The sequence below is a fragment of the Drosophila subpulchrella genome, chromosome 3R (assembly GCF_014743375.2).
Source record: "Drosophila subpulchrella strain 33 F10 #4 breed RU33 chromosome 3R, RU_Dsub_v1.1 Primary Assembly, whole genome shotgun sequence".
In the NCBI taxonomy this organism is placed as follows: Eukaryota; Metazoa; Arthropoda; class Insecta; order Diptera; family Drosophilidae; genus Drosophila; species Drosophila subpulchrella.
Genome location: NC_050609.1, coordinates 15,236,488 through 15,262,083, shown reverse-complemented (window position 1 = coordinate 15,262,083; position 25,596 = coordinate 15,236,488). Strand labels below are relative to the sequence as shown.

At 39.9% G+C, this 25,596-nt stretch overlaps 2 protein-coding genes across 2 annotated transcripts in view; one reads left to right on the top strand and one right to left on the bottom strand.

Moving 5' to 3' along the window:
• LOC119545805 (disintegrin and metalloproteinase domain-containing protein 12) overlaps positions 1 to 23,765 on the top strand; it is a 44,095-nt gene extending 20,330 nt beyond the window's left edge. The window contains exons 2-8 of the mRNA XM_037851689.1: positions 14,974 to 15,089; positions 15,926 to 16,120; positions 16,420 to 16,571; positions 17,210 to 17,552; positions 17,886 to 19,245; positions 19,345 to 19,474; positions 21,026 to 23,765. Of these exons, the coding sequence (XP_037707617.1) occupies positions 14,974 to 15,089; positions 15,926 to 16,120; positions 16,420 to 16,571; positions 17,210 to 17,552; positions 17,886 to 19,245; positions 19,345 to 19,474; positions 21,026 to 22,868 (4,139 nt within the window). The 3' untranslated portion in view covers positions 22,869 to 23,765. The remainder of the gene's footprint in view (positions 1 to 14,973; positions 15,090 to 15,925; positions 16,121 to 16,419; positions 16,572 to 17,209; positions 17,553 to 17,885; positions 19,246 to 19,344; positions 19,475 to 21,025) is intronic.
• A 60-nt stretch (positions 23,766 to 23,825) lies between these two features.
• Positions 23,826 to 25,179, bottom strand: LOC119545807 (histone H1.4). Its single transcript, XM_037851690.1, has 2 exons — positions 24,402 to 25,179; positions 23,826 to 24,281 (listed from the first exon to the last, which is right to left on the bottom strand). Exons 1-2 carry the CDS (start codon positions 25,068 to 25,070, stop codon positions 23,907 to 23,909), a joined length of 1,044 nt encoding a protein of 347 aa, XP_037707618.1. The 5' UTR covers positions 25,071 to 25,179; the 3' UTR covers positions 23,826 to 23,906.
• Between the last annotated feature and the right edge of the window lie 417 nt (positions 25,180 to 25,596).

Sequence of the window (25,596 nt, the reverse complement as noted above, 5' to 3'; positions counted from 1 at the left end):
GGGGCTACAGGGGTTACACGTCCGTGACACATGCCCCACATGACCCATTGTTCTTGTTATTTTTCTTGTGAATTTTTCCTTTCATTTTTTTTTTTTTGTGTTATTGACGTTGCAGGAAATTTCACCAGTGAAGGGGAGTGAAATTTGCATATAAGCGAGTTGGTTCAAGGTGTGTTTCAGCCCAAGAGTGGGTGTGGGTTGTGCTGGGAGGCGTGTCTGGATATTTTAGTTCGCAAGTGTTTTCATTTGAGGAATTCTCAGCTTTTATTCGTTGCATTAAACACAAGCTTGCAGCACTTACACCCTCTGAGTTTATTACATTTCCCGCCAAGCGAAATTCCCTTTTCATTTCGTATTTTTATAACGCTTTTTATTTCTGTGAAGCGCTTTTAATTTAATGCATTTCCTGTGGGAGGGTGCGCAGACGCCTCCCCCCTTTTCGCTCGCTTAATCATGGTCTTTAATTAATGTCCCCCGTTCGGTCCTTTAGCCCCTTTTTTTTTTGTTAATTAAAGCAAACGCATTGCTGTAATTAGCAATTATATGGCCGTAAATACAGAGAGCCATCAACGAAACGGCACAGATCCGGCATTTCTTTTGTGAAGCTCCTGAAGTCCATCACGGACTTCATTGAACCATCCGCAGTCACAGCAATTAGTTGGACGCCTGACTTTCGCATTTTCAAACAGCAAATATATAAAAAAAAACTTTATATATAAGAGCAAATCAATTAAATTCGTTCACTGAACCCGTTCCGACTGCCTTTTTTGTGGAGCTGGTCGGCTGTGGCCGCCCAACCGGATAAACTCTAATGGAACGAGATGCCCAAACTCATATTTTTTATGAAGAAAACCAAATAAAAATGCCAGGCTAACCACCGTAATGTCAATTAATTGGCAACAGATTCGGTTGAAGTTGCTTTTCCTATAACCACTCACCAAACCTGAATGCCAAATTATTGTTTGCTGACCATATGGGTGTGAATAAAGTGCGAATTTCACAAATTTTCAGCTGCCTTCTCATAAAAGTTAGCCAATTCATGAAACATTTGTATGTTGTTTATTTGCCTGTCTATTCAGAGTGATACACAATGGTTACCATATTGGTTTGGTTTTTTATGCAACACTTGGCTATTTATGGAATCTTTATGGGTTTTGGTAAAATATATAAATAATAAAAGACAAATTAATAAATTTTATTTATTTTTCTTTTAATTATATTTAGTGAACCTACATATTTAGAAGGTCAACTACATGCAACTCAGAAACGTCAGTATTCTTTTTTTTTGGTTTTCTTCCAACGCAAAAAATAAATAACTTCATTAAAATAAATTTGCTTTCATTTTTGTTGCCCAGTTCGTTTCTGTTATAAAAAAAATTGTTTGCCTTTTTAATTCGGCAGCGGTTAAACAAGCTCGTGTATCTTTTTCGCTGCCCTATCTGTATCTCTGGAATATATTCCCCCATATATGCAGACCAAAGTTCTGCTGATGATGATGCTCCTGTTGCTGTTTTTGTTTCGTTAAAGTTAATTGGCAAAATTTTGCGCTTCCCATCGACGACCGCAAAAACTCAAGTTAACCAAGCGAACGACCTTGAAAAGTTGTCTGTCGTCGGTGGGTAGAAAAGTTTGACGGGCGGACGGGGGGAGTGGATATGGCAAATGTGAAACCCACAGACCGCCCAAACTCGACTCGAAAAATGTTCACCCGAAACCACTTTTCCGCTATGCGATAAATGATATCGATTTCACTTAAAGCTAAGCAACAGCAAGTTTTGTGCCTTAATTGCTGTTGTGACAAGAGATACACTGAAAACAAAAGTTAGTTTTAAAAAAAAAGAGTTAACACTTCTATTCTGAAATCTAGAAAAATCAGTTTATACTAAATAACAAACTTTATACTTTTAAGTTGGATAAAAGAATATAATATGATTTAAAAAAAGTTTGAATAAGATTATTATTAAGATTATTGTATCATGAATGTGATTTATAATATTTCTTTAATATATCGTCTGTATGTACTTCTTCCACCCATTTAAAGACATCTTTTTTTCTCACATTTTACGAGACAAATCGGGGAGGTCTCTAAGACAGAGAAAAAGAGACCGGTCTCGATTTGTATGATTTATTTGAAACGCGTGTGCGTCTCGATCTTGACGGATCTTGGGAAAGTTGTAGCCCCTTTATGTGGTCTGTAGATACATTGTCGCGGCGCCGCACAATAAGTGGTTATTAATCATTAAGGTCTTTGTCTGTCTCCGCTACTTAATCCTTTTCCTCGATGCTAATTTAATAATAATTTTCCTTCTTTGTTCTTGCAGGTAAGACAACGCATAAAACTGCACTTCCTGCTCAAAGTCGGGGGATCAGAAGAGAACCACCGACCCTATCCTCAAAAGTGACTCACCCACAAACAGATGGTAATCAGCACTTAATGTTTGCCCCTTGGCTTCTTTCTTTTATTTATTTTTAGCCAGACATTATAATCATTTTTTTTTGCGAATCTTGGATTTTAGTCAGCTAACGGGAACAAACCCAAATTATAATGGCAGACACAAGGAACTACAACCCATATCAAAAATTTGATCTGTTGTTTGGTCTGCCCATAGAGAAACTTAAAGTAATCCCAAGTTTTTACACAGTTACTTGAAATTATGAAACTTGAATGTGTCATTTTTAGAAAGTACTATCTTCTCATGAAGCTAAATATAATATCATCTGAAATATAGGTTATCCTAAATCAGCAAAATAAAAGTTTTATGGCCTGAATTGAGTCGTCATCAGCATAATTATTGTTTTTTTTTGCTAGGTATTGTTATAGCAGATGTTGTTGTTGCACTTCTTGCCTGTCATTTCGCATTATTGCCTTTTGTTTTGGCCAAACAGCTGTTAGTCATGATATGGAATATGGCATATGGTTCTTATTTATTTTTCTATTCTTTCCTCCGCTATTTGTGGTCTAAATCCACCTACATTTTTCCATTTCTCATGCTTAAAAGAGAAGGTAGATTTTTTTTTTGGTGCTTACCCGTTTTTACTATCTGCATAAATCTCTGTGAGAGTGCCAAATAAACCAAGTTTGACAGCCAGAAAATCGATAGACAAGTATTGTACTTATGTACGCATATATGCAAAGGTAAATACATGGAACTACATATTTACAGACACATATAAGAACCTCCTCCAGTTGACAAATATTTGCAAAAATTTTCTTTTAAGACACTTTTTGGCCATCGAACTTTTGGTGGTGGGGAGACTTTTTATGGAGGAAAGTTTAGCCTTGTGCAGAAGTTCCATAAGTTCGTTGACTTTATCTTTTACACACCCAATAGAAGAAGTCTCGAGAATGCTTTGAATAATGTATAATTAGCCGCTTGAGTGTTATTTGGAATTCCAAACTTGTTCAAAGTTTCAGTGCGTCCTTTTATGTCCTGCACTCGTATAATTTATATGTGTGTATTTATTCTTTATTGCATAAGAAATCGTATAGTTTCAATTTATGTTAACACACTTGAATAAATTTGCCGAACCCAAATCTAGAAATGCTGTGAACAAAAATGGTCAAGGCTAAACCAAAAAAAAAATTTTAATGAACTGGAAATGTTAGAAACCCTGCTACAGCCAAAAATGGAATGATATGTTTGCTTTTGGCCAGGCCAAAAACTGCTTTGCAACCCTATCAGAATTCATCATTATGCTTTATAGTAATAAGTTTATTCCATTATTTAAAGTTTATTTTTGCCTATAAAAGTTTTTTTCTATTACCGAGTGAAAATGCGTGAAATGAGATACGTCAGTGTTCGTTAGTTTTCATAAAAGTTTGGCATATATCATGCATTTTGGCCAAGGTTTTGGGTTGTGGATGTGACCTAGTTTTGCACCAGGCTGGGGAAAACTGATGATAATTACTCCCGGTGGAAACCAACTAGCCGTAAAGTAATGAAATTTCAACATGAATAGAACAAGAGGACCACCATTAGGCACATGGACGAAAGAATCCTTAGGATCATTGATCCGAAGGACAATGGACCAGTTCTCAATGCAATTTCCAATAAGCCAACGGTCGGTCACGCCCCCTTCCTGTGATTTTCTTCTTTTAATACATATAGTTCCCCTATTTTCTTCCGCTTTTTATGCAAACAATCTCTTGTTCCCAGAGCCTCAAACAAAGAGAAATTCCATGGAAGCGGGTGCGTTTGCTCAAGGATCATTGACCACATAAAAATCCGTTATGGCCACTGAGAAAAGGAAACACTGAGCAGCAATTCCAACCTTCTTGTCCCATGCATTTTATTTCCTTTTTTGGCCCGACCAAAGCGAACTGCAATTGGAAATGTTGGCAATCGGCAGAAGTAGCCAGCTTTTACTTTGTGCCAGCCAAGTTCTTTCGTACGACTGCCAAGGGTCGCGTGTATATACAACTCCTACAAGCCAAAAGGGGGGCATTGCAGTCCAAAAATGGCCAGAACAATGTTTATGTGCAATTTTCTCTCCTCGCATTGTGCGTAAAGTTGGTGCTAAAAATGAAAGAAAAAAGAGAAAAGTTACAAGAATAGAGGAAAAGTATACAAACAGATGGGAAATCAGAAATATTTCACACAAAATGCAAGCTCAAAAAATATTTAATTAGGGGCAAGCATGCCAGAAATATTTTTGGGAAACTCCGAATAAAAAAAAACTTGATTCCGAAAATATAAATTAATACTTGAAAACTTTCTAGCTTTTATATTGCATTTTTCATTAATAATGAAATGATATAGTACATTTGCTTTATATATTGTTCAATGTTTTTTGTTGCATGAGCTAAATACTTTCCAATATTTACTTGATTTTTATTGACTCAACCAATCTCATACTTTATTAACCTTTTGTAAACAATACAAAATGTTGCCGCGACTTTAAAATGTTGCTGAACGTTTTAATGATCGCCCTACAGGGCTGTCATTTCGCTTGGCGCCAGCTGATATAAATCATTGACCATTTTTGTTTTGCATATAAAGAGTCTATATAGCGCAATTGAGATTTATTTCAGCAATCACTCTGTCAGTCGGTCAGCAACATCATCATGATCATCAGCTGTTGCCTTATCGTCATTATGATGCTAGAGATTTTATTTATTCACTTTATTTCCTATATACCCAACTGACAACAGCTGTAAATATTGTAAGTCTGACGGGTTTTTTTTAAATAAAAATATAGAAGATAGGAATCACACATTGTGATGGGATAAGTAAAGTGGAACAAAGAGTTGTAACCAGGAAGGAAAGTGATCGGGAATAAATTGTTAAATCATCTGGTTTTTAACTTTTTTATTGGTTTCTTTATTAAAATAAAGCTTGTAAACCAGTTTTCTTTAACTTTGGGGCAAGTATACTTTGTTTTTATTGTTTAAAGCCTAGGCAACTTTTACAAATTCGAAAAATATGAACAGCAATTTCTTTAAAAGAAGGAAAAAAAAAATTTAAGTTGGTAATATTCCGCATCCATTAGAACCTGGGGGCATATCTTTAATGGACTTACAACTTGTAGAGCCCAGTTGAAAGCGGAGCGCACAACTGTTGATTTAGTGTCGATTTCCAATTACGGTAAACTTTTCATCGACTTGTTGACCTTTTGTCCACAGCTTTAATTGCCTCCCATTTCTCTGCACTTTTATGAGTTAATGACGAGGCCGACTGTGGTTGATATCTGCGCAATTTACCAACAAGTTGTATTCGTTGTTGTTCTTTTTTTTTCCTTACGTTGTGATAGTGTTGGCTTTATCAGCAAGAATGTTATTGGCTTTTTTTATGAGCCCAGCTCGGATAAAACAACACGGCTCAGATAATAAAGTTGACAATTTTAATGCTAAAGCAAACAATGAGTAGGGGATGAGTATCCCAGAGAGGTTGAGGAATGGATTTGAGAGTCCAAGGGGCAAACATTGAAATCCTTTGGCAAATAAAGGTGAGTAGGCAGGATTCTCGATATGTTGTTACCTACCTGGTCCTGATGAGAATCAACCACAGCGGGTGTGAAATTTCACGGATTAGCTAAAAGTGTCTACCTGCAATTGCTTTGTAATGCCCATTGAAATTACACTTAGAAAATATTTAAGTTTTGGGAAAAAAAATCAAAAAAATTCAAAAAAAAACAAGAAAGGAAGTTAGCTTCGGCAAGCCGAAGCTTATATACCCTTGCAGCTATAATTATTAAATTTAAAAACACAAAAAATGATATTCCCATTAGTATAAGATAATATGTCAAAAACACCGAAGCTATAATTTGTTTCATATTATTTTCCTACCAAATTTCCGATCGTTCCTATGGCAGCTATATGATATAATCGTCCGATTTTGATAAAATTAAATTCGAAATTCAGAACTAATTAAAAAATGTTATTTCCAAGCGTTGAAGGTTATATGTTGAAAAACACCGAAGCTATAATTTGTTTCATATTATTTTTCCAAAAATGTTCCGATCGTTCCTATGGCAGCTATATGATATAGTCGTCCGATTTCGATAAAATTTAATTCAAAACTAATTAAAAAATGTTATTTCCAAGCTTAGGAGGTTATATGCAAAAAAACACCAAAGATATAATTTTTTTAAATTTTTTTGTCCGATTATTCCTATGGGAGCTATAAGATATAGTTGTCCGATCCGGCTGGTTCCGACTTATATACTACCTGCAAAAGATATAAGACTTTTGGGAAAGTTTCAGCCCGATAGCTTTAAAACTGAGAGACTTAATTATACACATTTTTTTTCAGTTAAGTATTTTGTATTTCTTTTACTTTCTAATACAAAGGTTGAAGAGATTTTTTATTTATATATTAATTGTTACAAAAATGTTCTTTTTAAAAATCGAATATTGAAAGAATAAAATCAACCAACAGAAAATCTTATTTAAAAAGAGTATAATAAAGAAGAATGATTTTTCATTATTGAACCAAAGATTATATTAAAGTAAGATCTTATGATCATGTTTATGTAAAATGAATTTAAAATTTTTGAAAATATTTTCTCCAAGTGTATCTCGTTAACTTGTCACTTCTGTTGTGGGGTTTTCCGTAGATCATCTTAAGCAGGAGCAGGTGGCACGCTGGGTCAGTCAAGAAAGGTATTCTAGCCGTGGGTGGTCCGGTCCCTCACCTTGGCAAACACTTGCCAAATCTCGGGAATAGTGAAAAATGCCGCCTGTGCGTTTTGTGCTTGTGTGTGCTAAATGCCACCCGCCAGCGCTCAGGGTGTTAATTGCCCAGGCCCTTGACCTTCATCCCAGCTGCAGTTCCTCACCAAAGTCCCAAAGAAAAACGGGAGGTTTAAAATAATAGAGGTCCTTGTCATTGAAGTGCCTTGGAGGAGATTTTCCACCACCGCCTGCTGTTTTGCACTCGAAATCACTGCTTTGTTCTATTAGATTTTGCACAGATTCCGTTGCACATGGTCAGTTTTGACCTGGCCAAAATGATTGGAAACCCCCCGTGAGGCTATTGTTTGACCCTGGATAATCGAGAAAGCAGATGGCAGGTGCAGCAGAGACCTATGCATGATCTTTGTCGAAAATCGAGATGCATTCATGAATTTGCACAATGTAGATTATTGCCTTGAATAGAGTTTATTTATCTTTTGTTTCTGAATTTTGCACCTGGGGAGTTTTTCGCTTGGCAGGACGGTTTAAGTAGAGGAGGATTTAGTCCAGTGATGTGCGGAAATAATTGGCTAGATATGGATTGACAGGCCAGCCAATTTGATGGAAGGCTCAATGAACAGCAAACTAAACTATATAAAACCATACAAAACATCATTCGATTGAGGAATAACAGAAGTAAAATAGCTCACAAACTTACAGATAAGAGAACATTTTATTATATGCTTCATGAACATGGAAATAAAAATGCCGACACGTAAGCAACTAATTAATTTGTCGTGCATATAAAATACTATAAATATTATACAAATGTACACGTTTCTTCAATTGAAACCTCATTAAAATGAGTATATCTATTTATTAATAGGCAATTTTCAATGAATACAATAAATTTCAAATTTGTAGACAACAAAGAGAGCTTCTTAACCCAATAAATGTACAGCGACACAGTGGCGTACATAAAAATAAGGTCACGGCTGCTTCGTTGGCATCTTCTACGATTCCCTCGGCCTGTCAACAAGTACCGAGGTATTGATTTATATAAATTACCGCGTCTGAGAGTATAATTTATGCACAACACCAGCCAAATCCTGTAGGCAATTAATTTCAGCCAAGGGAGGGGAACTAAAAAAACAACAGGAAAATGGGAAAAAAAACAAACTGAAGCGAAAGTGCAACAAAAATAAAGCAATCGTGGGGAGCTGGGGCCTCCGATATTATTTATAGAAAGTAGATTCAGAAAAAGAGCCAGCATTTCCTTGAGGTTCCTCGGGGCATCTTTACATTTCCTACTTCTACTTAGATGTCTTGGCATTTTATGCCAGTTTAGAGTCCACTTTATGGCTTTCTAATGAAGAAAAAGGGATCCTAAGCCAGCATAAAGAAGTTAAGATCTCTTTTTGGGTCTGACAGGTGATCGGCTTTCAACTGGACCACACAGAATTAAAAAAACCGAAACTGAAAGTCATGGGGATGATTGGGAAAAGAAGAGCTGCCCCACCTTTGTTTAATTTGTTTGGATAGGGGATCTCAACCTGACTGGCGCCTTTCTTATTATTCTTTTTCTGTTTTCCCAAATCCGACAGCGGATGAGATCGAGAATCCTTCGACTTCATTTGGCTGAGTGCATATTCAACCGTAGGCCAGGCCAAGCCCACTTCGCCGACAATTGTCAGTCGCTCAAGTGCTTTCACGCCCCGGAATCAAAAGCCCGGCAATGGGATATGGTATATAAAAAGTAAAACCAACTCGAACAAAGCGGCTTTTGTGGCCTGCCCCCATCGCATTTACCTCCATTGTCCTTTTCATGAGGCTAGCGCACTCAAGTTACAATTTGATTTCTTATTCCGTTTCCCCAGTCGTGTCTGCAGTTGCTTGTTTTCATTTCAGTTTGCTCCGTGCACAGGCCAAAGTTTTATTTATACTCAAGTAGTTTAGGACTGGGGACTGCCGTTGTAGATGTGGATGTGGATGGGGATATGGATGTGTGGTGTGTGGTGTGTGAAGCGAGGGCAGCTTATAAATAATTCAGAAGGTGCCCGTATGCATGCCCCAGGCGCAGGAGTTAGCTGCAGGCCAAAACCGCAGAGCCTAAGGTCGGGATTGAACTTTGACAGGATTCATGGGAAGCAAGAAAAGTAGCTAGCCAGCCAATAAATTACGATGTCGAAAAAAAATCAATGCAAAAGTCAGCCTAGACGTGAAATATAAATTTAAATATATGTAAAATGGCAGAATGGATCATCAAAAATCATAGTTAAGGATGGATTTTCATAAAAAAAATTTCCCAAAGATAAAAAATTACCAGACTCCAACAAATTTTTATTTTAATTAAAGTAATATCCTGAATTTAACTTCAAATTTAATATTTCAAAATCAGAAAATCTTAACCAAAAAGGAGAGAATTTATTTATGTCCAATTATTCTTACACTGTATTTGGGTAAAAAATATGAATAGGAAGTTGGCTGTCTCGGTTGCGACTCGCTTATATTCCCAGTTGCCCTGAAATCCATCAGGTGAGACGTGAGAAAAGTGCAAAAGTTTTGCAAAAAGTTATTAGAAGACTACCAAGAAAACGCAAAGCAATTGAGATGATACAAAGTGGCAAAGAACATAAGACTCTTATAATGCAAAAGTTTTGTTTCCAAGAAGATTTTCAAGAATACTTTAAGCAATTGAAATAATAATAAATGATGAGTAGAACAAATTAACTGACGTCTGTTGGTCCTTCATTATTCCCAGCTCATTTTAGTATACTTGCGAGGTGTACATATGTGCATGAAGAACCTTGAATCATCGATGCCTATCTACCGGGGGTTTTCGGTGCTGCGCATGCGCAGTTTTGAGCTTAACCCAGATTCAGTCGGTGTTCGTGTCGGGCTTTCGGATTGCGTGGCTTGTTGCATTTGTTGACTGGGCACAGAATTGGCGGCCTTTTGTCGGGTGAAAATTGAGGTGAAAGGCGTTTTTGCGGGCTACTGTTCGGAGCGGAGGAGATAGATTTACTTTCGGATTTGGCCCATTTGGTAGATGATGGGTGGATAAACGCTGATTTGTATTCATAAAGTGCTGCCCAGTAGGTGGCTGATGGCTAAATTGTCTCGTTAAGATTGTTAGGAAAAGATATGTATACTTTATGGCTTGTTTGTTGGCCATTTTGCTGATGTGTTTTAACATTTATCATTTTATATTTATTTTAATTGCATTCATGTCGTTTTTAAGCATTTCTCCATTTGATTTATCCATTAAACATATAAAAGCAATGCTTTATAGTTCCCATACCCATAAACATGTCAATGAAATCCATATGAATAATTTAAATTTCCTTTTTAAAAGTTTTCTTTAAATACTCTTCCATTAATGCCAACAGTCAGAATGTTTTCAATTTAGAACCCCTCTTTAGAAGACCCAAACAATTTAATTAAATTGTGATGAGTGTGTGCATGGATCGTCTTGCCTACAATTGAGTTTGCTTTTGTTTGTCGGGGAGTTTGTTTTGAATTTCTCCAACATTTAATTTCGTTTGCGCACCAAAAAAACAATTGAAATTTTTTTTATTATTCAATTATACTCGAGCCGAGGCAGTAAACGCATTTTGTTAGGAGGAGAAGAGGGGAAAACGTGCGTATGCACTTTCAATTTGTATTCGGCAGCAGTTCCAGAGCCCAAAATCGAAGCCAAGTCCCCAAAAATGGGAATCCGAATTCGAGTCCGAATATCCCCAAGCGACGTCATCGTCTCCTCGCCTTGTTTATCAATTAGGCACACATTCGATTCGGTTCGCTTCGATTTTGGTTTTCGGTATTAGTACACAGAGAAAATTCTGACGTTCTCATCTGAGTTGAAAATGTTCTTAAAAATAGAACGACAGAACGACGGTATTTAAGTACATTGTATGTACAAATAAACTATTAGTTCAGTCCTTAGTGTAAACTTATCAAAAAGTTGTTAAATAAACTCAATTTAACTTTTCTTTTCTCACCATTTCGTTCTTATATTGATAGCAAAATGTACTTACACGGTTTTTAAGAACGAATGTTCTCATTACAAGAACAATGTTCTCAATTCAAGAACAATGTTCTCAATTCAAGAACAATGTTCTTAGATAGTTTTCTCTGTGTAGGAATGCCTTTTCCTTCACCAAAGTGGAAATCCCCGCCCCTTTGGCTGCACTAATCTGTTTATGGCATCGAGATTCTATTAATATTTCTCTCTTTATTTTTTGGGGGCCCCCTGTTAAAGTGTTGGAAGTTTTTCGATGGCATCCTAAGGAACTTTGCCCAAATGGAGTTTGGCATATCTTCTCTGCTCGAGCCCCCGGCAGTCATAACTTAAAATATTTAAATGCCCCGGGCCATAATTGAAGAATGCAATGGCCCAACGACCACTTGAGAAGGTTTCACATTTTTCATCATTCAAATGTTTTGAGCTATGGAAATTGTTTTCTTTCCCCATTCAAACCGAAATTCAATGTGAAGTTCATTGTAAAAATCTAAATGCTTTATCCATTGGATGCATTTCATATTTTTATGGCACGCCAGCAGTTATTAATAAAATATTTTGTGGCCTCCGTTGATTGTTATATGGATATGGAGGAGATACAGATTGGTGGCGAGGGTGACAGATGAGAGAGGCATTTTTTTTATTAACCCCTCCTACTTTTATTTTACCCCTTGGGGGTTGACAAGTGACAAATGCCGAGAAGATATAAAATTATATGTGTGAGCCGAAATCGAAATCAGTTTCAAGCCTGCGGGCTTTCTCCATTTTTCCTTGTTTTACCCCCTGGTGGAAGATTCAAACAAACCAGTCCAAACAAACTGAGTTTATGGCAGAGAGACCAAAACATCCTTAACTCACACCAAACCTCATCCATCCATCGGCATATTTGGTACATCAAAGTACGCGACGACAGCAGTTCGTCAAAAAAAGAAGGAAACTGGAGCTGCATTGGGCTGTAATTTGTTCCTTATTTTAGCAGCGAAATCCATCATCACTCGATCCATGACCCGTGTGATGATTGAGGGACGAACGGCCTGGTTTACCCTCGGTTAGGAACCCTTATGCCATATGTTTGCCTCCGGCTGAAGTCGTCGACTTGACTTGGTTTGAGCGTACAATAATTTCCCAGTTGTTGAGAGTAACACGGAAAGAACATTTTTTATTTAGAATACTATTTGAATCTAAAGAAAAAAAAAATTAAGAAATTAGGTAAAGTCAACCAATAGCAAAATTATCTATATCAAGTTGTTATCGTAATGTAATCCTAATAATGATTTTTCTTTAAAAAAAAAGAGAAGGTGTTAAACTAAATTGTTTTGCAACAGAGCAAGCATTATCATAGTAATTCTGGAATTATTAATAATAATTATTTAATAATTTTTTGATTTTTTTAATGAATAATATGATATGATGTGATAACAAAAATCATAATCATTATATTTTTCCCAGTGCATAACATGTGAAATTATCCCTTCGCCGAGAGCTATCTTTGCGTGGGTGCTTCTGTTTTGTACTAGTTTTAATGAGTTTCCACTCGACGGAGTGTTTCAGGACGATAACAGTCCTTGAGGCGCCTCCTGGCGCCAGTTGTCCAACAATCTGGTGTCCTGAATTCTCGGATTGCCAACAGACATGCATTCTGGTGCATCCTTATCGCATTTTTTTACGACCGCTTATCAGCTGAGGAATTCGACACCCACTTGTAGATACTTTTACAGTTTGAAGAACTTTCTTTTCCTTGCGCCGAAATAGAAAAAAAGAAAAGTAGTTAACTCACATGAGCTGGAAAAACTTACTGATGCGTAGAAGGGGGCCTGGCCATTCGACTTGCTAGTCATTTGAGCCAATCAATCACTCAAGTTTACTTTGGGTTAATTGTTTTCCGTAAACAATAAGCCAGAAATACCAAATACCGCCAAGCTCCCCTATCTCCATATGGTGATATATCTAGCAGATGCCTGAGGAAGGAATACATTTGGGTCAAAGGGAATTTTCATTAGTCTGCCAGTCATTAGTTCTGTTTTATGATGTCTCACCCATTAAGTAGTCTCACTTCCCATCCCTTTACCGGTCACAACCCTCAGAAATCCAATTCCCCGCACTCAGCAGCACGGAATTTAATTTGGTTTTCCGATTTGCACGAAAAACATCTAAATCAACAAGGTTATTTGATATAAATGAGCAAAAATCACGAATTGTTTAGACATTTTTGTTCCACTCAATGAATGCCAAATTCAAAATGATACCTAAACAATGTAGGGTAAAAACTACATCCCACCTTTATACGTATTCAACAGCGTGTGATCCATCAATCACCTATGTTATATATAGAAAAGTGACCCTTGATATCTATGAATTTTAGGCCTTTTCAGAAGCTTTCTCCCCTTTTCGCTTTCCCCCCCTTAACATTACGTTATTTATAATCTTAATTCGTTAGGCACATAATAAATGGGTTAACACCAAAATGTTTTTGGATTTACATTTGTAAAATAATACCTTTAAGAAATATTATTTATGTGAACTAAGACATGAACTCATAAAATTTGTTTTGACCCCCAAGAGATTTTATGCACGCTAAAGATACAAATATAAACCGAAGAGTCATGGGCAAAAACGGGAACATTTTTCTTACAAGAAAGCAGAGCATAAATAAAGAGTATAAAAACTTATTTTTATATACATCACATTTTGAACAACTTGGCGGGCTCTTCATGATTTTGCGTTAAACGGCGAGCGTGGTAAAAATAAATACAACAAAATCTCGTTCTTTTTTTTGCGAGTACTTTCAGCATTTTGTGATGCGTTGCGTCGTGTAAAACAAAAACCCCTGACGCGTGTGACATTTGGCGCTGGAGGTTGACTTTTAAACATGAAAAAAAAGGGAGAAGTGACTTGGCAGCCTCTGGAAAATTGAAGAGTTGTTTTGGGGGAGAAAGAAATGGGGTAACTTGGTCTTCTCGGTTTATTGTTTTCTCGTGTTGGCCCCAGGACTCGAGTGATTTTTGCCTTTGGGGTCTGCGTGTCCACTTTTTCACTTGTACAAACATACACCATTGTGGTTAGGATTGTAGAACCGCGAATTAAAAACTTTTTTAATAAAGGAAATGGAGTTGATAATCTAAATACTCTTTGAACGCTCTATTGATCTTAAAGGTGGTTAGGATTGTAGAACCGGAAATTTAAAACTTTTTTAATAAAGGAAATTGAGTTGATAATCTAAATACTCTTTGAACGCTCTATTTATTTTAAAGTACAACTATTTTGGAAAATGAAATCTTTTTTTAAATAAAAATAAGTGGAACAGATCTAATATTCCGACCGCGTCTGTTTTTCGCCCTGCATGCAAGTGCCAAGCGCATCTGTATCTGTATCTGTGAGATACATGCCAGGGTTGTCAGACATCTGCGCTGTCTGGGCGGACTCGCATTAATTAGACGTGTTCTGTGCTTGTCCAAAAGTCTGGCCCCGTATCTATATAATATTATTTATGGACTTGCTAATTTTAGCCCTGCCCCTTGCCTGCAAAAGAATGCCCCAGAGCGAGATGACTGATGCTCTGGGTCTTATCAGAGTATCTCAACATGCCCGCCAACATGTTAAATGATTATCAGAGCAGGGCATTCGCTTTGCCTTAATTTCGGGCTCAAGTTGTCAGTGTTTCAGATGCCTGGCGGCGTTGACTTTAAGCCTATTAGACACACCGCACTCGGCCGCAAAAAAGATTTTGTTCACCTTTAGGGGTATACAAAATGGGTGCGGCCCAAGTAGTTTGTAATTAACAGCATTTACATCGCCCTAATGAATGTTTTTACCCCAACTTCTCCTTTTCTCCTTGCAGCACACACCGCCGACTATGCAACCGTCCTCGACGAGTTCTCAACTCACTCTGTGATACGACCGCAGGTGGAACATGGACGCACAAAGCGCAGCCTGCTCACCACCCTGGATGCCACCGTAAGTAGCCAAGGACAGAGCCAGATCTTGGGGTAATTACGGGGTAAATTATGCCCTAGATGAGACATTAAATCATTATGTGCCTTTCAATCATTGTTCACTACCTTCTAAGGTCTGTAATTTGAAGAGTAGATTTTCATGTAATTTTGCATTTTAAAATTGTAACCTTCCTAGCAAGAATACTTAGTAGTAATCCACACTACATAAAGAATATTACACAAAATTGGGGAAGCTGTTGGCTTACTGGTTTCAACTCTGTAGTGATTTTTTAGATAATTAAGAGAGTTTTTAACATAGTTTATATATCAGATGCAAGGAAAGCCTAACAAAATTCCTAAAACTTTTAATATTATATTTATTTGCAACAATTTTGTTTAGCCCTGAAACTGTAAACTCTTTGAAAGCTCCTTGTTCAACTTTTGCGAGTGTTTGTTGTGCAAACATTTAATATATCAAATTGTGAGCAAAAAATTAAAATGAACCCGAAAATAAAGTCTACGGGTAAAGAAAAAAATTTGAGGTAAATTCTTGTAATGCCTTTGGTGCAAATATGTTTGGAGTTTACTGGGTGCGCTGGCAAAAAGCCAAACCCGTTTTAATTAGTTTCAACAAGCAGCCGACCCACAAAATGTGGGTATGAGTTAAGGACAGAGGGGTGGAATTTTTCATTTAACCCCTGCGGCCAACAGGACATTACACATTCGCACCTCGGCACTTTGTCACGCCCACAATTTGCATGCAAAAATTAAATAAATAAATGGGGATGACCGAGCCAGCCAGGCCCAAATGGCTTAATCTTGTTAACGTTATCTCCCTGTTATTTTGCCCATTTTTAGGACGGCCTTCACACGCCTCACATTAGCCTGAGCTACACCCACGAGGGCAAACGAGTAACCATCGACCTGCAGCGCAACGATCGCCTGCTGCCGGACTCCCACTTCCTGCGATACCAGAATGCCACCGGAGGTGCCTCTCCTGGCCATGTGGTTCGCAACTTCACCAAGACTGAGGTTGATTTATGCCACTATCAGGTGAGTGAGACACATTCTCTTCGTACCTCTTTAAAGTAAATAAACAGAAAGCAATCTTAGCATTTTTAAAAAAAAATTTAGAATTATAAAAACGATTATCTAAAAATTTATAATACATTTCTTTAAAAAATGTATTTAAAGGTCAGCATAGTTATTTCGATTTAATACTATTGTTTCAAAAATACTGTCTTAAAATATTTGCTATATTTCTGAAAGTGTATTGAGCTGTTTTCTGTTATTTTTCAGTTCTTCTGAACTTTGTACTAATTTCTCTTTCAACTATTTTTTACCTACCTCAGGGACACATTCGTGGTCAACCGGATTCTGTGGTAGCCCTCTCCACCTGTGATGGTGCTCTGGATGGCATCGTTTTCGATGGCAGCCAAACGTACTTTATTCATCCCCATGTCGATGCTAAGGGAAGACTTCAGGATGACCATTATCTGCTCAGGTGAGTTGGAATTTGTTTTCAATAAGTTAGATTATAAGAACACAGTTTTATAGGCGGAATGAGAAAATGACAGCACATTAAGAAATTTTATCCAATTTGTTTATAATCTGAAATAAGTAAATGTAAATATTAATATGTTCTACAAATATCTTAAACTTTTATAAGTTTAAATTACAAAGTTCCTAATAAAAAATGTAGGTCGTCGAAATCATTATAATAAATGGTATAAGCACGTAATCAATGTTTAGGGTGCCTCTTTCTCATTTTAAGATACCGAACTGGTATTACCGATCAAGACACAATTCTGCTTTTTAAACAGTGCTTATCTAATCGGAAGTTTCTGGCGCTCTTTCGACCCAAGCGAAATAATGTTTACTGACTTGTCATAAATGTTAGGGCAGTAGGGAAAATATATTTTTTGGAGTATCAGAGGCCTGTCAAATATTTACCTATTTGTGGGGCACAAATATTTGCCTGTTCGGGTATATTTGCCCGAGTTCCCTGACCAGAACGAAATTCTTAACCATAACCGACCCTATCCATTTATTCACTATGTTTATGCGCCACCGCCACTTCCGTTATTAATTTCTTTTGTTGTCCACGGAAATATCAAATTACCTTCGATTTGTTCTACGCAGACAGGCGGACATGCATCCAACGAACGCCACCTGTGGCTACGAAAGCCACAGGGACGACCATAGTCACGACCACGAAAAGGCTGAGGAGGATAATGGACTTGGAGGAGGGATTCCTTCACTGCCACTCCGCCTTGATGGCGGGGAATTCCAGAGAACCCTGCTCCGGAAGAGGCGTCAAACGGACGATAACAGTCAATTGATCCGGGGCCCCTACAATGCCAACAAGTACTCCAGCTACGTGGAGCTGGTCATCGTCGTGGACAACAAGGTTTACAAGGCTAACCAGGAGAGTGCCAAGAAGGTGCACCAGCACTGCAAAAACCTAGCCAACATTATCAATGCTGTAAGTAGAGTACTAATTAGTTCATTAACGCACTATAACTAACCTTTAACTTGTATATATTCCCAATTATGGTCGATTTCTCAATGTCAGGTTAAGGTCATGGTTACTTAACAGACAGACAAATTAACATGAAGTAAAAAAATGTTTATTAAGGTAAAACCTAACATGATATTGAGAAACTAACGTTTTTCGAAACAGCAATTTAACCCAAAGACCGAAATTAACATGAAATTGAGAAATCGGAGCTTAATTCGTTAAAAACTTTGAAAAGGTTTAACTGATTCTAACCATATATTTACTTTCACTAATCTATATTTTTCCACCCTCTTTCAGCTCTATGTGCCCTTGAATATATATGTGGCTCTGGTGGGCGTGGTTATCTGGAACGAGGCCAACGAGATCGAGTTCTCCAAGGACGGCGACGTGACGCTGCGTAACTTTCTGAACTACAGAAAGAACAAACTGGTGCTGGAACACCCCAACGACAATGCCCAGTTGCTGACCAAAGAGGTCTTCGACGGCGGCGTTGTGGGCAAAGCGCTGAAGGGTCCGATTTGTACGTATGAGTACTCCGGCGGAGTGAGCATGCAGCACAGTCCCAACACGGCGGTGGTGGCCACCACCATGGCCCACGAGATGGGGCACAACTTTGGCATGGAGCACGATACACCCGAGTGCCATTGTAAGGATGAGAAGTGTGTGATGGCTGCCTCGAGTACCTCCTTTATACCGGTGAACTGGAGCAGCTGCAGCATCGATCAGCTAACGATAGCCTTCTCGCGCGGCATGAACTACTGCCTGAGGAATAAGCCGGAGAAGCTGTTTGAATCGCCCACCTGTGGCAATGGTTTCCTGGAACCGGGGGAGCAGTGCGACTGCGGATTGCCGGAGCATTGTGAGAACGCCTGTTGCAATGCCAAGTCCTGTATGCTGCACGCAAATGCCTCCTGTGCCACCGGCGAATGCTGTGATCTGACCACCTGTCGTCCCAAAATGGCGGGCAGTGCCTGTCGAGAAGCTGAAAATGAGTGCGATTTGCCGGAATACTGTACTGGAGAGTCGGAATACTGTCCCGCCGATGTCTTCCGGCGGGACACGGAGCCCTGTGATGGCGGTCAGGCCTATTGTTTCCACGGCACCTGTCGCTCCCATTCCAAGCAATGCCGGATTTTGTGGGGACCCACGGGCGATAACTCGGAACACTGCTATAGTAAAAACATGGAGGGCACTCGGTACGGTAACTGCGGCTACAATCGCCTGAACAGCACCTATTTCCGATGCGAGGAGCAGCATGTAAAGTGTGGAATGCTATACTGCATCCATTTAAATGAACGACTCGAGTTTGGCATGGAATCGGCAGCTGTACTGTCGCATTCCTACATCAGTCACGAACGCAAGATCGTGGCCTGTCGCACCGCCTTGGTGGACCTGGGCCTGCAGACCACCGATCCCGGACTGACACCCAATGGAGCCAAGTGCGGCGAGGACAAGATGTGCGTGGATCAGCGATGCCTGCCAGTTTCAGCGGTGCGGCAAAAGGGCATGGGTACTCCGTGTCCAGAGGATTGCAGTGGCAATGGGATCTGCAATAGTAGAGGCCATTGTCACTGCGATGTTGGCTTTGGCGGCGAGTCGTGCTCGAGGGATGGATCGGGAGGATCCCCGGACAGTGGACCAGCCACAGATCCAAATGGTATGTTGGAAATAGGCCGCACCAGGTCACACACCCACCGTTTATTAATGTTTGCATTTATTCTTATCTAACCTATTAACTACTTTTGTTTTTTTCCAGGATCTCTGGGTCTCAAGAAGTTCCTGTTTGTGCTGTTCTTCTTTGTGTTTCCCATGGTGGCCACCTTTTACGCCATCTATTATTGCCACAAGAACGGATTATTCGCTCGCGGAAAGCTGGCGGACCATATGTATGTATCGACCTCCTCCTTCAGCACCGGCTCGAAAGGGGACAGCAGCTCCGACAGCTGCGACATCACCCAACTAGCCTATAAACAGACTCCCGCACGCTCTGCACCACCTCCACCACCACCTAGCACTAATCACCAATGTGATGGTTTTGTAACTAACACGGCCACGGTCAACATTACTAACATACACGCCACCCTGCCGCGCCACAAGTCCAATCCGGATGCAGTGCATCAGGTTCACATTCAGCCGCCCTCTGTGCCGAAAAGTCAGAGCACCTACGAGGTGCGGCGGAAGGGATCTGCTCCGAAACCGAAACTGTTGTCCACTCTCACCCACTTCTCCACCTCCTCCTCCTCCTCCACCTCCTCCTCCTCCAATAACAATAACACCGAGTCACCTAACAAAAACAACCATGACAAGAGCAACACGAACAACAGAACACTGAGACGCAAGCTGGATATCACAGCCCCACGGCTGAATGCCACCACAAATCCACTGGCACTCACCGAGGGCGCCCAGTTCATACAGAGCGACCCCGCGAGGTGCGCCAAAAACTAAACTAAACACTATCTACAGTAAAATACGCTTGCACTGCCACCAAATACTGCATGACCTTGTGCTTGGCCGTGGGTGTTTTTAGTATCCTTGCAGAATTTTAGGGATTCACAGATCTTTGGGATTCTCCTATTTCCAAAGGTCGTTTAGAAATTTTAATAGTACATTTTTCAAAGTTTAGTTCAATTCTGTCTAAAATACTCATAATCAAATAAAGGTGGAATTTGATTTTAGTTAAAGTTAAAATTAAGTTCTTAAACCAACCCATTCGAAACTAAAATATAGAACGACTTATAGACCTGTATATATCTGTATTATAGAAGCAAATCAAAGTTGGTTGTGAATTCATAATGCTGAAATTATAATATACCCAGAATTTAATTATAACCAAAATCAAAAGTAAATATTTAGTAGCAATCAATTATTATTTATGTATATAATCAGTTAATAATAACGGATTTTAAAATTTTTAAACAAGCTATATATGTGAAACCTTCAGTGCCTTAGATCAGGGATAGAAAAATAATAAGAGGTGATTTTGTAGGCAGTGTTATCACACGATTTAGAAAAGATTTCCTCAGCATAATAAATCTGCAGGGGTATATCTTGAATTCGGATAGCCGAAGACAACTTTTTCGTTCATATTAACACACTGCCCGTTTGCACGATTGTGTTGATGCTATCATATAACCAAAACACATAATCCCTAACAACTACTAACAAAACCCTAATATCGGTTATGTTTCTAGTTTAAGTTGACCTGATTTTATGTATGTTTCCAATAAATGCTTTGTTTTAACTTTTGGTGTTGGGTTTATTTTGTCTTGCTATATGTATGTCCCAACTTTCCTGCAAGCTATGTTTTACCATCCCTGTACTAGTGTTTGGTTTATGCACGTTTTACGATTTGGTATGTTACACAGATACACTTTAAAGGCTTTGATCTCTAAACTTGTTTTCCTTATAATAATCTCTTTAATTGGATATTCTTGCAGCTTGAAATCCTCTGGAGGAAGCAAACCCATCACCACGCGCACAAATCAAAATGGCAGTGGTCCACCGCCGGGTAATGGATTACTGAAATCCACTCCCAGCAGTACTGATGATATGGACTCGGCGCTCTTGAAATCTCCAAGTGACTCCACACCCACTACTGGATTATTTGGAAAATTCGATGGTTTCACTCTGCGACCGCTAAACGATGCATCCTCACCAGCGAGCAACTACAGTGGACCGAATGTGGCCTTTGTGCAGCCCACGGTGCAGCAGGATGGACCACATAGGATAGCACCGACACCGCCGGTTGTAAAGTCGGAAACATCACCTGTTCACCCTTCGTCGCCGAAACCTGAAGCCACTTTTGTGAGACCAGCGCCTGCTCTGCCTCCGCCCAATCCTGGTTCAACGGCACGTCCCATCATATCGCCACCAAAGTTGGATTCCAGTACATTAACCATGGTGCCGCTCAAGGGCAGTACGGAGGATCTCTCGCCCACTCGATCCGCTCCAGCTCCACCAGTTCCCCTACACTCCGATCCTAAGCTGAATATTAAACGAGATGGCACTATACGCCGATTCGCTTCGTTTCTGAAAAAGGAGGAGAAGCCGGCGTTGAAGGAGAAGACCTACATTGATCGAGAGCGGTTGCGAACACTGGAAATCTCTGCTCCCATGCCTGTGCCCGCTGCACCTCAAACGGAGTCCTCCAACTCGGATTCGGAGACCACGCCCCGTGAAGAGGAGACCCAAAATCTGGTGAAGCGCGCCCAATCCATGCGTTCGCCAACGAAAAAGACACCGCTGCAGAGTTTTGGATCCATGCGTTCGCCTCCGGGACTGCCGCGGCCCAAAAGTGGTCAGGTGAACAGCAGTGGCAGCTCGAGGCCTAAGTCGCCGCCTCCAAGGCCACCACCAGTGGTGGTAAAGAAAACCAACTCCATTGGCTCCTCCGGCTATCAGAGGCCAGTAGCCACTGCCCAGAGATCGGTGGAGAATACCTACGACGACTGCGAGTACGTGGAGAACGAAGTGCGAGCCTCCAACGATGACATATACGCGGTGATCGATGAGATTCCACCGGCGGCACAGACCCTCAAGCGGAGCGATTTGGTGGCCAACAGGTTCAGCAATGGCAGCGATATGGGATTGCTGAATGAGATAGTTAATGAACTGGAGAAGATCAACGGGGATTCCATTTATTCAGGGAAGCCCGTGGCTGGAGCAGCAGTAGCAGCAGCACCTCCTGCAGATCCCCCAAAAAGTCCGCAGCGACCTGCTCCACCCAAGCCAGCGAGCAGTGTGCTGGAGGAAAAGGCAGCTAATGCAACTGCATCTGCAAATGCAACACCATCTGCATCAGCTAGCACATATCATCGCCCGCCGCCAGCGAATGCTCCCGTGGCCCGAGTAAAGCCCACGGTGTCGGACAAATCGCAGCCACAGCTGCAGCCCAGCATGTCCAGCTTCAAGCCGCCGGCGGGAACCGGCGGCCAAGCGCAGCCAGCGCCAGTTGTCCAACTGGCCAAGCGCAGCAGCAGCGGCAGCCTCAGCGGAGGCGCCAACTCCAACCGTCCCAAATCCTTCATGAAGAGCACAACGAAAGCACTGCCCAATGGGACGGCGGGATCGGCGGTCTCAGCCCCCTCGGCCACCATTCAGAAGCCCAAGCCGCTGTCGGCGAAGCCATCATTTAGCGGCGGAGGAGCGGCTGGAGTCCTGGGCAAGCGGGCCAATGGCGGAGCGGCGCCCACGCCCCCAACTGTGAAGGCGGCGGCGACGTCGTCTGGCCCAAAGTCCAACATTGCATCGCTGACACAGCGATTCGAGCAGAGCAAGTAGACTAAGGAAAACTACTATAAGCAGCTAGACCCTGGGCATAGCGAAAAATATTTATTGAAACAAAAAATATGAGGGGGGTACTGGTGGATACATTTAAGAACTGATTGCAACCCTTACTAATTTTATATAATTTAATGATATCCCTTAAAAGGTTCATATATGTAATAGTGTAGTTCCGTTTTATTGAATATTTATGTACCATAAAATAAGTAAGGAAATATTTAAGAGATGTAAACCATTTTCTTTCCAATTTAAAACAAAGTACTTTAATGCCCACATGGAAAAATTAGGATAAAATTTTAACTTATATTCTCTGCCATTGTGTGATTGTTGGCTATGCTCTTGGTCTGGCTAAATCTAAATCCCCACCCTGCGTGGAATTGACTTAAGTTTTAGTTAAGATACGATCAAATTTTATTTGGCACTGACTATGACTACGACTGCGTCGTCTTTGATATTCATTCCTTTACTGATGTCCCACTAGTTAGGCGTTGCTTAACTTATGTGCTAAGTATGTATCTCAATGGTTAATGTTTAAGCGCTGCATGTGAAGTTTTATTTTAGCCCCTAACGATAGCCGCGTACTTGTATCTGTATCTATACTCTGCTAGACGGTAATCCCCTGTATTTATGTATATGTCTATACGCAATATGCTTTTGTAAATAAAAACCAAAGAAGTTCAATTGTCACAACAAATGCGCCGCATCGAAGTAATCAATTAAAAACGAGTTGTAAAGCTGGGGATATTGAAAAAGTAATTAGAGGAGTCGTTTTATTAGCGAATTCAATTTAAATTCTCTCAATGTAGTTAAGAATTGTGTTGTGCTCCATATGTTAGAACGATATCAAATGTGTATAGAACCGAAGTTATGTTAAAATATATGTTTAAATGAATTTAAAAAATAAATTGTGTTTGTATTTTCTGAGGTAATTCGATATAAACTGAAAAATATTTCTTTTAGTTTAGACATTACAAGACTTATTATTTTTTATTAACCATATTTTACATGTACTTTGGATGAACAAATTAATTGCAATTAAGCTTTGCGCTGGCGCTTTGCTTTAGTAGGTCCTTGAGGAGTGGACATGGCCTGGGCCTTTGATATATCCGTCGAGGACAGCTCCGGTGTAGACATAACTCCCTTGCCGGCCACCAGTTTCTTGACCGCTTTGACTTTCGGCCTAGATGTCTTGGGCTGAGCCAGGGTTCCGATGGACTTGCGGGGTTTTTTCGACTTTTCAGCTTCGGATAGTTCCGCCTTGACTTTAGTTTTGGACTTCGCCGGCTTCTTTTTCGCTTCTGGGCTGGTGGTCTTCGGAGTATCCAGCAAAGCTTGTGCGGCCGCGGATGCGGCTGTTTTAGATTTTGGTGGTACATCCTTGACTCTGTCCTCTTTCTTCTTTTTTCCAGCCTGCGGGAAAATTCAGATTTACTATTATTACTAAGTCATTTTAAACTTATGAAGCTAAGATAAACTAATGAGTTTAATACAAAACTTATTAAAAAGACTAGACTTTTTATCGGTTCTTACTTGTTTTGTTTTCCGCTCGCTTGGTTTGCTGGTCTTTTCCTTGGCAGCCTTCTTTTCTTTAGTGTTCGCTTTCAACTTGGCCTCTTTCTTTTCGGCTTTCTCCTTCATCATTTGTTCGGCCTTGGCTTTCTTCTCTTTTTCTTTCTGCTTCTTGGCCTTCATTTTCTCCACAGCCTTGGAGGAGCTCTTCTGCTTTTCGGTGAGTTTAAAGGAGCGCTTGACCATGACCACCTCCCCATTTTGCTCGGCAACCTTGAGAGCCCGGTGCATAGTGCGCGCGGTTTTCTTTGGATCCTTAAACTCGTGACCATTATCCTTGAGATATGATATGATGGCCGGAACCGAAGATCCTGATCGACTTGCCAGTTTTGCAATGGCCATGAACGCTAGGGATTTAAGCGATCCTTTCGGTTTTGGTACCATCGACTTGGGGGGTTCCATTTTTGACCCATCCTCGGGCGGTGGAGTGGGATAAGGATGGGGAGCATTATCGGATTCGGGCTCTTCTTCATCCGGCTGCTCGTCATCATTCGCCATCTCATCCTCATCCTTAAACTGCTCTTCTTCTTCGCCCAAATCGGATTCTTGGGACTCAGGATTATCATCGTGCATCTCCTCCTCGCTCTCATCGTCCGAGCTATCATTACGATCAACGATCTTCAGTTGCATGACAATATGTATAAGATTTAACAAAATAAAAAATACAAATTAACAATTTTCAAGACGCGTGACAATACTAAATGGACGCTGTGACAATGATAAAATGCAATGGCTATTGGGAGAAATGGTACTATACTGAAGAAACTGTACCAAAAGTTCCATCAGAAGGGAGCAAAACCGTTTGAGTACTGGTCAAACTTTAAAGATGGAACTCTTTTTCTTTTTTTACTTACTCAAAATAAGATATCCTCATTTTAAGTTTTCATCGTTTGATTTAAATATATTTAAAAAATGTATAATTTACAATCCATTATTTTTTCAATACATTCAGAAATACAATCATAATGGAGGAAAACCGTTTAAGTACTGTTCTAACTTTAAAGATGGAACTCCTTTTCATTTTTTACTCACTCAAAATAAGATATCCTCTTTTTAAGTTTTCGTCCTTTAAATTATATATATTTAAAATATTTATAATTTACAATCCATTATTTTTTCAAAACATTCTTTTGGCACTTTTGAGCGCCCACTGTTA